The 12,004-nt window shown below is 32.9% G+C and overlaps 1 protein-coding gene across 2 annotated transcripts; it reads right to left on the bottom strand.

Annotated features, from left to right (window-relative positions):
* Nucleotides 1–4,034: 4,034 nt before the first annotated feature.
* LOC121985201 lies at nucleotides 4,035–10,579 on the bottom strand. Of its 2 annotated transcripts, XM_042538506.1 has the most exons (8): nucleotides 10,359–10,579; nucleotides 10,187–10,274; nucleotides 8,084–8,836; nucleotides 7,880–7,951; nucleotides 5,809–5,871; nucleotides 5,516–5,724; nucleotides 4,902–5,008; nucleotides 4,035–4,415 (listed from the first exon to the last, which is right to left on the bottom strand). In XM_042538506.1, exons 1-8 carry the CDS (start codon nucleotides 10,422–10,424, stop codon nucleotides 4,310–4,312), a joined length of 1,464 nt encoding a protein of 487 aa, XP_042394440.1. In that variant the 5' UTR covers nucleotides 10,425–10,579; the 3' UTR covers nucleotides 4,035–4,309. The 2 variants fall into 2 exon arrangements, with proteins under 2 accessions (XP_042394440.1, XP_042394439.1); XM_042538505.1 differs by having other exon boundaries at nucleotides 7,880–8,836; nucleotides 10,359–10,577.
* Nucleotides 10,580–12,004: the final 1,425 nt, after the last annotated feature.

Below are 12,004 nucleotides of genomic sequence, written 5' to 3' on the forward strand. Positions count from 1 at the left end.
TATTAAAAAAATTAAAATATAAAAAAAAATAAAAACCACGAAGAAGCGGCTCTGTAACCACAGAGCCGCTTCTTCGTACAAATGAAAAATCTCCCTCCCACTATGGGAGGGAGGTTTCTCATTTATGCCATGTCACAGTGGAAGTTGCGAAGAAGTTCCCACTGTGGATGCTCTTACTTTAATTATTCATGAAGATTACGGTTCAAAATAGTAGGATTTACGGTTTAAAATTATTATATTTAAAAAATGAAAATTATAAATTTATAAAAGATCTGGCATTTATTTTAGTATTATTTGTAGAATTTATGAATACTAAAGAGAATAATGAATATTAAATTAGTCATTGATAAAAAAAATATAGTTAAAAACAAAAATTATTTTTATTTTTCACTCTTGTAAAAGAAAATTATAATTTGTTATTAAATAATTAACTAATAGATATGAGTATCAATATATTATACGTCATTTTCTATGAGAAAATTGGGGCTCCTCCAATATATTTTTTTTGAATTTATTAAAAGTATTCGTCTATAAATAAATAATAAAAAAATAAGTTGAATGTGGTTTGCAGTGAATTAGACCATTGAACAATAACTGACTTGTTGATCCAGTTACGGATTTGGATCGGATCCGGTTCAGACCTAAGCTGAATCTAGTTCAGACTCGAGTTGGATGTGGTTTAGACTCAGTCCAAGGACAGGCCTAGAGTCTCGGCCCTCGAAAGTGATCCGAGCACTCGAGTGTGTCGACCGGATGCCTTGACTCTCGGTTGCATGGCAGAGGCATGGACTGGTAAATTTTCATTTATTATCATAGTAAATAAAAATTAAATAAAATTTTTTATTTTTCTAATATAAGTATAATTCATTTCAACTTGTATGTTTTATTTATTTTTTTATGAAAATGCTATTTATATCAATTTAATAATCTTCGAATTTATTGTCATTTTTTTCTTATTATTATTTTGTAAAAAGACATATTTTTAGAAAAAATTATAATTTACGTAGCACTTGACATAAAAAAAAAAAAGACAACGAGATGTTTTAAAAAATTAACTATTAAATGTTATTTTCGGCATAATGCCGATCCAGATGACCAGTATCGCTAACCCGAGTTGAGATCCTCTGTCCCTAAAATGGTGTGTCCTCATGTCCCCTCGCCGATCGGACGGGTTAAATCATATCTCAAAGATGCAGTGCACATCACGAGGTCATCATGATCGTCCGATCGACGAGGAGATATGGGGACACACCATTTTGGGGACAGAGAATCTCAACTCCGCTAACCCCTAGTTATAAATGTTTTTTCTCAGCAGCAAGAGAAAAAAAGCATTTATAGGGTTTAGGATTTCATCCCAATGACTAATATCACTAACCCTGGTTGCACATGTGTTTTTTTTTAAAGTAATTTAAGTATCTAATTCTTCGATTAATCTTGAAAATAACCGATTCGATCTTATAAAAATTTTCCACATGCATACTAGGTCGGTCACCTTCAGTATTAATTGGTTCGAATATTGTGATAAAAGACGTATACGTTCATCCCCAGCGTCCAATATTATCCTTGGCGAAGGTAGTAAATTGGCACGCAATTGCATCATCAGATCTGTTATGTTTTCAAATTAAGTCCTCCTTTTAAGACTTGCTTTGAAGCAAAGGATTTCAGGGAATGAGAATCTTGGCTCCAGAGTTCTGGTCGATCCTCTGTTTGGAAATAGGGGCGGGGAACTGGGATTCCCATTTCATTAAAAAAAAAAAAGACTACTTTTTATATGCTAAGGTTGACTTGCAATGCTTGACATTGTGATTAATCAAAAATACCATATAGAGTGCTTTAATTAATGAGAAGTGACTGAAAACTAAGATCGCTGAAAAGGATTTCTGGAGAGCCGATTGTAGTTTTTTCTAAGAAATGTCACCCTAAACCCTATAAATGAACTGAGTGAAGCCGAGTTTGATTATGTTCAAGCTTGTTCATTTATGCCAAGAATATTATAAACATATTCAAGATTGTTTGTTCCAAATTAAAACAATAAACAGGAATAGCATAATGAGGATCCACCTCTAGATTTTACAAACATTAACAAGCCATGCTCACTAGTGTTCAGTTTGTTTATTTTATAATTTTTCCATATTGAACAACCTTAAACAAGCTTTTACTGGGTCAAGTACCAGGCTCGTGCTCAAATATTTTATTCATTCATAGCCTTAAGCACAATCTATGTGAGGGGTGAGCTAGTAGGTTCAAGTCTTCATTGTTTTTGTTCCGACCGAACGAATGGACGTCGCGCCAATTAGCAAATTGTTTATGGAAAGTTGATGGGGTGAAGCATCAATGATTCTTTCAAGGTGTACTGATGATCCATGGAATGAATTTAAAGACGCTAGTATGGTTTGTTGTGATCTAAGAAAACAACTTTGTAAGGGGGACAAACTAGACAATTCATTAGGATTTATATCAAGAGATCGATTCATTGGTACATTAACAAGAAGCCCTACTGCAACTATATATTTTGGATCCATTGCATGAATTTTATCTGAGAGCCTGTTCCGTTCATGGTTGGATTGATTGGAGAACTGTGATGATTTCTGGACGAAATTAACTTCCAAACGACTTAGACTCTGAAACCTGTTATAATTTTCAGAATAAATATTCCACAATTCTGTTCCTTTGTTTCTGTAGTTCATAAAGTAGATACATCAGCCTTGAAGGTTTTCACCTAGACTTTAGTTTTGAGAATACTGATAAATCATAACTAAGACATCGCTGATGGCATGTTAGGGCATCCATATCAGTTATCTGATTCAAAGATTTTATCTTAAATTTTGGATAGGTTAATTAAAAATTCTCTGCATCAGTTACCCTATCCATTCCTTAAATTTGGATTTGATGAATAGTGATTCTCTAAATTTAGAGAATGAAATCTCTATTCTAAAAATAAAATAATATTTCTTTTTAATCTCTCTCCTTCCACTCAATCTCTCTTTCCACTCATTCCATGAATATAATAATAAAAAATAGAAAAAAAAATAGAAAAAAAAAAAAAAATTAAGGATGATGAAAATTTTAGGGTATTTGATGTAGTGTGTAGTGAAAATGATTATCTAAATTTAATAAAATAGATCATTTATCCTAAATTTTAAATATAATATTAGAAAAACTGATGTGAATGCTCTAAGTGCTTTAAGGCACTGCTTTCCTCTCCCATTATCAATTTTGGGTCATAAGATAGGATAAACTTCTAGGACATTTTTCTCTCTCTAAAGTGTGTTTTATTTTAGTTGGTATTAGGTATCTATCTGTCTCATCCCACATAAATTTTCCATGTACCACCGGAGTTAGAGATTTTTGTTGCTATATATGATCTTTGTTCACTTGTACTTTTCATTTTTTACATGATTCTTTATTTGATCATGAGCCTATTTTGTCTTTGCAGCCATTTGATTTGATTGGTTGAAGAAATAGCTCTTTGGAAAACCTGAGTCTGAGAACTGAATTCAAAAATTTATCCGAGTCATCGCAGACTTTAATCTGAAAGAAACGGTTGTTTCTTTCAGATGGATGACTTCGGTCAGATAACGTATGAGAAATTACATAACAATTTATTCGGGAGTCTTTTTATTTATTCGAATTTTCAAAAGAAATTACAATTTCAAACTTTAATTATTGTAACAGTTATTATTCAATTACTATAATATAATATTGACCAGTAAAATATTCATATTAAAAAATAATTAATTATAATTGTTATAATATTAGTGTGGATCAAAGTTAAATATTGTAATCCATATTATAATTATGTTGCAACATTTATTAATATTGATCAAAATTAAAATATCCATTTTATAACAACTATAAATCTATAACCGCTACACCAACATTAAAAATAAAAAAAATTAAAATATATATATATTAACATAGAATGAGACATTTTTTTATGATAAATAAAAAATAAGCATCCTATGGCGATTTCAATAAAAAAGAGCAAAGCAGATGGTTTGCAAGCACATAATCAACAAATTCCAAACTTACAATCATCAAGAGCAAATAATGCGTGCTTATAAGCATCAAGGTTACAAGGAGTAACATCACAACGCTGGTTGCTAGATTGGAAACATCCCATTGTAGCTTTCTGAAGTAAAGTCACCGTTACAAGAAAACTTTGAGCAAATCAATTGTGCAAGAAACTTGATTTCGAGCAAATTAATTGTGCAAGAAATTTTATAGAAACTGATGCGAGTAAGATGAGAGCAACTGCTATATAAATAGGTAATTAGCTCCCAAATAACAGAGGTTGAGGTATATTTCTTCACGCTTTTTCTGCTTTCGTGATGCAGTTGCAGGTGGAGTAGATGGACGCTGCAGCAGCCCAAACTGCGTACTTGCGCTCCAAAGTTTCAGAGGTGCTCAAGTTACTGTGAAGGTATAAATAACAATCACAAACACAATTAAATTTAAAAACAAAAAAACAAATGAGTCCAACTCAGTATATTGAGAGTATGACAATAAGGGTGCAATATTTGATTTTTTGAATAATCATCATAAACAATCCATATAAAAGAAAGGTTTAGATCTATCATTTAATATTTAAAATAATTTAATGTAACCAATCTCTGAGAAAATTCTACATCCTTTAAAGTAGTACTCCTCTTATATTGAAGAAATAATTTGCTTAACCTATGAACACCAGAAGAATTTATCTTACAACACTAGAATGAATGCTGCTCTGGTAACAAGCCTAATAATAAAGATATAAACAAAAACAATAACATGATGATGCCATCCATTTTTAATCACTACTAAAAATTATAAGTTATACATAAGAAAATTCATTCTATTTAACTAATTGACTAGAGTAAATTAATCTACATTTTGGTGCTAAATATTTTTAAAGGGCAAACCTTGGATTCTCTGATGAAGTTAAATGTGAAGAACCACATGAGCCAGCAAACTTAAGGCCATTCTCACAGTGCAGTTGCATTTCTCGAACTTGCTTTAACCAATTCTCCTAAGCAGGAGGACAAGGCAAATATTATCCACGCAACATCAGTGAAAAATGAAGAATAAATCTTAGAAAAATCATATCTCTAAATAAGCATATAAAAGATCCAAATGATATTAAAATAGAAAAAGGAGTTAGACTACCTATCTTTTTGAAAAACAAATATTCAGGTACTCGATGCATTAAAAGCTTTTGTATTTTCTAAATCAAATTCTAACAGAAGAGACAAAAAAAGTCTTGTAATGTATAAATATCATGATGAAAATTTTATACATTTCTAGGTTAAAATGAAAATAAATAAATGAAGAAAGGATATAATGAAAATCACTGACGCACACTGGGGTTGCAATTGAAGAAAAGCTCTTAACGTATGAAACATAAAAAAAGATATAGATAGGAGAATCTTAGCTATCAACCTAAAGCAATCAATGGTTTCACGAACTACAGTTGATCAACACTTCACATTTCACAAATAAAAAATGTGTAGAAGCATTGGGAGAAGGCGATACTCACAAGTTGTTTTCCCTCTTCATACAATGCTCTATCCATCTGATTGAATAGTGATTTCCAACACGCCACATGCATCTCTTGGGTTGAAACAGCCTCAGATGATTGTGTAGAATAAGGTTCATTTTCTTGATTGGATGTGAATTCTTTGGAAATCAAGTAAGGTAGTTCAGTCTGTATTACATTCTTTACCCTCTTCTTGCTGCGCCTTAGTGCTTCATACAAAAACCAAAACTTGATACATAAGTGAGCTATAATATTCAAGAATTGGTAATGCTTTAAGTTAAAGAGCATATTACCAGCAAGGCGCCCTTTGATATCCTGCTGAAGAAGGTCTAGCCACTGTGATGCAATGTTAGCAGCTACAAATTATCATTGTCAAGTTAGTTTGGATAGCATCAAATTAAACCAAGTGATCGACCACATTTATATATGCTTTAGAGCACAAAATTCAGCAAATTGAGGATATAAAGAATTCACTATTCTAATTGTTGAAGACTTCAAAATAAATGAGTAATAAATCATTTGTTACATGATACAACTGTTACACGAGTAATAGTATTTTCTTGTTACATTGATTAATGACAAAAAAGGGAACTTTGGTGCAACGGTAAAGTTGCTACCATAGAACTTGGTGGTCATATACTCAAATCACGGAAATAACCTCTTACAATACAAGGGAAGGTTGTGTACAATAGACCTTTCTCCGGAATCCCACATTAGCAAGAGCTTTGTGCATTGGACTGCCCTTTTATTGATAAACAACAACATTCCAAAAGAATGAAAAGCAAAACTTATTTTCATTGGAGTTGATGCGGTAACCATTATTCCATTTTTATGTTAATCCTATATAGATGACTCATTCACCAGCAGAATGATAGAAACAACCACCTCAATGGTCCTGGTGATGATGGTGGAGAGCCAGAATTTCCATCTCAATGAAAGAACATTTGTTGGAAAAAAAAATCCAAAGAATCAATCAGATATTCCAGGTTCTGAATCTCTTCAAGCCAAGCAAATTAACAAGAACCATTTCCAGTAAACTGAAACCATGGTAAATTGTATATAATAGCTGTAAATCCATAAACCCAACTAGAAACTGGCTATTACTTGTCCAGATAAACATGAATCCTCCTAGAATGTAACTGGTATGGTGACTGTGATTCCTCAGGTGAGATTCTGATTTCTGTTCTCTCATTGGTTATTGATGTGTAGATGATCTATAGCCATAGTAATTTTAGTGTTAAAACTAAGTATTCCAAACAGTTCAAAACTGCATTGTTTGTTCAGATGTAGATAATTTGGCAAAGGTTTTTAATAGATCAATTAAATAATTCATTCAACTTCATATAGTCCGCTATGTGATCAAGCAACTTAGAGACAGAACACTAAGTTACCAATCAATGTTTCATAAATCTAATCGTTACACCTAAATTTGTATGAACATGACAGTGGCAAGGATGACACAAACTTTAAATATCAACTAGAGCAGCAACAGAAATCAAATAATTGAGCCAAATATAACAGAAAAGAAAGAGGGGAACTTATACTTAAAAGAATTCATGGAACTATCTTGTGTGAATATTCAAGCTGTGTTGCTTTCAGTGGCGTACTCACACAACATGGTGCTCCTACCTTAACCAAGTCCAATTGATGGTTGATTTTGAAACTAATCAATCGACCCTAATCCTTCCTATGAGCTTAGCTTTGAAGAGGGAAATGAAATCGAAGATATACTTGTTGTGGAAGAAGAACTAGAGTGAGTGGAGTGCCAATTGCTCCACTCATCTAACATTGTTGTCATAGCCATTGCCCTTATGAGGTTGAGCACCGATATCCTAATTGCAAATAATCAATGAAGACAACATGCTAAAGAGCACACAAGCAATGAAGACTTCATCATTGCATCCTGACCATCAACTCAATCTACACCAGGACCATCATCTAGAAGCCAACTAGAGGCATGGTCAGCTTGACACAATCAAAATTGGCACTCTAGTTATGTTGCTCAAATAGATAATTGAAAGTTGCAACTCTCTTCTCACAATTGTGCCAGTAGAAGATCTATCCCTAGTGTGTTTTTGTCAAACTTGCACAAGCAGCAAAAATCACTCTTTGAGAGTGCTACCTGCGCATAGGATTTTTAGTGACTTTCATAGCATATTCTTTGCATTGTTGAATAGTTTTTGCATGTTTAATACAATATATTAAATGGTGCATATACCATTCTATCTCATTTTGAGTTATTGTAATTTGTATTGTTTACAAATTGTTACTAGTTCATATTGTTTCTTGTTGCAGTTTTAAGGTTATTAAAATAACAATATTACCAAACATTACTCCAACACTCAAATGAAAACAAACACTTACCTTCTATAGATAAGGAGTCAAGTTTTTCCTGATTTTCAGAAAATTGATCAGGTGTTCCACTGCTAGCAATTTCTGAAACCAAGGTAGCAGTTGATAAGAGTTTCAATGCTAGTGCATCATCCTCACTTGCAAAGGTCAGCTGTGAAGTTCCGCAAGCTCCTTGATGGAACTTGTGTTTAACCATGTCAGTTTCATTCTCCTTACCTAGATATTCCATGCTTGGAGAAATACATGAATTATGTTTAGGTGTTGAATCGTTTTTGTGAATATGATCTTTCCTTCTACCAATACCGATTCTATTCTGAGTTTGTTCATCATGTTTCTCTGATTGTACAACAGCTTTTATAATGGAGTGAACTTGCTTCGTATTTCTTACATGGTTGATTATTCCAGGATTTAATCCAGAAAGTAATCCACTTGGTATAGCTAGATTTGCCAACCTACTAATCTGCTCTCTTTTTGCACACTCATTCTTGCTTTGATTTCTATCATATTTTCTCTTTCTTGGCTGACTACTCTGTTGTTTAGGTACTGGTATGCCACCATGTGAATATGAAAGAAAGCCATTCTGTTTCATCTGTTTCCACTTCTTCAAAGGTTCACTCTCCTCAATTGGACCTGTGGTACTTCCACACTCAGAAGCATCTGAAGACTTGATTTCTACTGACCTTTTGAAGGGATTAAATAGATCATATTCTCTTATAAGTGAGGGATGATCATAATTGAGATCCACCCCAAGGCCAAAGTTAACATTAGTTTGCGCATACTCTTTATTTGGTTCAGGAAGACCCAATGTCAGATAAGCAGCAACTTTTTCAACAGTGCTATCAACTGCGCTCTCTGATGCAAGCAGTGAGGCAGTAGTTACTGAAATTTCAGAACTTCCTTCTTTTGGTTGATATCCAGGCATCTCGGCTTCATTTATGGTTGACAAATTTAAAGGTTGGCTTCCAACTTCTGGAACAGAAAACAATTATCTGTAAGGATCTCAATCAGTAAATGCAAACAACAGAATGTTCAATCAAGCCAACATCCTGAAAGTTAAATCAACCATACGAAACAAATATGTAGGTGGATACTAATGCATTCCCATAATGTAAACACATGCAAGTATACATAACCATGTTCACAATAAAAAGCTGATGAAAAGTGGGCAAGTGAAAAAAAATATATATGTAGGCAGAATCAGAAGCAGGTATGAAATTTCGACCACATACTATGCAATATATATATATATATATATATAAGGATGCACATTCTATTTTCATACTGAAAATACCCTTATTCCAGTACCAATTTTATTGCTCCAGCCAAAACTGTCACAACGTGTAACAACTTTGGGCAAAGTTACTACAAACAATTTTGGTTAAATTGCTCCACGTTATAGCACATTTAGCTAAAACTACTACACATTGTAGTAGCTTTGGCCAAAACTGCTACAATGTAGTAATTTTGATCAAAATTACTACAGCAGTGTTGAGTGATTTTGACCAAGTTGAGGCAATTTTGACCAAGTTGAAAAAGGATATTTTGAAATAACAATGCTCCATGTTATTTTGACCAAATTGAAACAATGTTGCTATGCGTTTTAACCAAAGTCACTACAATAACACTGAGACAAAGGCATTTTCATAATAAAAAATAGGATAGAGCATCTTTTTGACATTTTTTTTAAATGAGTACTTTTTTGATAATAATGACAATAAAGGACATCCTTTTGATTTTTGCCCAATTTTTTTTTAAGTTCAAGTAACTCCACTCCAATATTTTACACATTATGATTCCTAAAAAACCCTTCCATGGACTCATGACCATCACCCATGTCATTAGTTGAAATCTTACAATTTGGTCTGAATGCAAACAAGATTTGTTTCTTGGTTATTGAGCATTTAAAAAAAAAAAATCATTCATAATTGCAAAAGGAAACAAGCCAAATACAAACAATGAGTACAGTGATATAATCAATAGAACTGATGTTCAATTGTATTATAGATATCTTGTTGAAATAATACAGCCATTGTAGATTGCGATAACTAATAAACCAAGTACAAACTATTTATACAGTAATACTTGTTAATAAACAAAGCCAACGTTCTAACGTGCAGCAGATATCTCGAGATGATAACATCCAGATAAAACAAAGTTTGAACCTGTTGTGGTAACTTGAAACTAGCATGCCAATTCTCGGAGCACACAAGACATGAAGAAATAAGCTACTTGTCGCTGAACAAAATACGGAGATAAGAAAGACTCGAGCAAAACAAGATCGGCATATCCGATCCTGAATCAAGGAAAGGAAAACAAAACCTTGGACTTGAAGCGCCGAGTGCAGATCTCGCAGCTTGATCTCTTCAGGCCCATCCATCCGCTCACCGGAGCCTTCATCGCAGTCCTCCTTCAACCCGGGAAAGGTCGCAGAACCAGTATCAGAGCCGGAAACCCCCAAATTCAAATCCTGAACCCTAACCCGATTTCTTACCTTGAGCGGAGAGCTGGCAGCGGCGGCGGATGCAGCCGGCACTACTCCTGCGCCGAGAACAGCCATCGGAGAGAGGAGGCGGGAAAGAGGGGCAGATCGCTAGGGTTTCAAGGGAGAGGAAGAGAGAATTTGAATGGAGGGAGCGGTTTCATCGAGTTTGAACGGAGCGCTCATGATAGCAGTCATAGCACCGATCTCGCTCGCTTTAAATTCCGATTCAGTTCTGGGCTGGTGCATCGTGCCGAAGCTGGAACGTTTCACCCCACCCCTCGTACTTAATTTATTTTCTAAATAGTGCTCCAAATTAATTCGTATCACTTAATATTATAAATAATTGAATATGAAAACAAGTATTTAAAAAATTTTGAAGGGCATTTTTTAAAATAATATAAGCTACAGTTGTATACTAACTTTTTTAGAAAAAGGAAATGTGGGGACTGCTCTTTCCCGCTCAAATTCAAATGCAATCGGATCTGTAAAACGGTCTTCGACAGGGAATGTTTTACTATATTACTCCTTTTATTGCTAAGATTTATATTTTATTTATAAAAAAATCAGGACCCATTTAATTAGTGAAAAAAATTACTTAAAAGTTTTTCTTCAATTTAAAAAAATTATGATTTTGTCAACTATAAAATATAGATAAATATTCAAAGGAAATTACTTTTAATTCTAATAGTAAATTCTTCTATAGGAACTAAAGTTGCCTACTATCAACTGAAATTATGACCTTCTATTATCTCCTATTAATTAAAATGTCAAGCTCTAGTTTTGCTTTCTTTATTGAACTCAAGTAGCACTCTTGTTATCCATATAATTTGGGGAACTTGTATTATTTTTATCATATAAGATCGTTCTCTCACTAATTAATAGGGTGTTGTATTCAAAGAATAATATCAATTATAGTATTACATTCAAAAACAAAACCATTGTAATGTTGGTTTTTAAAATATAGTACCATAATGATATTGATATTTATACAGTACTAAAGTGATGATATATAATTTTTGACATACACAGCGTTACCTCTTACCAATACGTTAAAGATGTCATACGTCGATCGTCTATGTTATCTCCTGAGGATCACTGTTGTTCTTTGAAATTTAATATTTATGTTGTTCTTTGAATGCAACACCATATTAGTTGGCGGAAAAGTTAATATAACAAATAAGTACATCCTTTAATAAATCTAAAAGTTAAATATATCTTTTAAAAAATTTCACAACTTTAAATGGGTTTTGATCAATTGCTATTATTTTATTACTTCCTAAGATTTACTTTCGAAAAATCATGATAAAGAACTAGTAGATTTATCATCTAAGACGTTGTATGTAGCAAATTAAGATATTTATGTCATAGAAAGGTGGCATATAATTTTTCATCAACATGACATTAGTAAAGGACTTTGATATATTTGTACTGATATCAAAATTTAATTATATATAGCATGAAATTTGTATCATATTAAAAATTTGGTATTGTATTAGTATAGATTTTTGTTATATCCAAATTTTCAATACGTTGTATGGTATAGAATTTAAATTTTGATATATCTTATCAAACCACGGTTACAAGAAGATAGATGCGAGCATCTTTGTGACTGGTGGAAATTTTTGGAAGGATTGAATCACTCATCCTATACTCGA

This window comes from Zingiber officinale, chromosome 5B, assembly GCF_018446385.1.
Source record: "Zingiber officinale cultivar Zhangliang chromosome 5B, Zo_v1.1, whole genome shotgun sequence".
Classification (NCBI taxonomy): domain Eukaryota; kingdom Viridiplantae; phylum Streptophyta; class Magnoliopsida; order Zingiberales; family Zingiberaceae; genus Zingiber; species Zingiber officinale.

Excerpts from the sequence above, each read along its gene's own strand:
- LOC121985201 (XM_042538505.1), bottom strand. The coding sequence starts at position 10,424 with ATGGCTGTTCTCGGCGCAGGAGTAGTGCCGGCTGCATCCGCCGCCGCT. Across the intron at positions 5,725-5,808 it reads TATCAAAGGGCGCCTTGCTG|CACTAAGGCGCAGCAAGAAG; the intron begins GTAATATGCTCT and ends TTTTGTATGAAG. Across the intron at positions 4,416-4,901 it reads ACTTCATCAGAGAATCCAAG|TAACTTGAGCACCTCTGAAA; the intron begins GTTTGCCCTTTA and ends ATACCTTCACAG.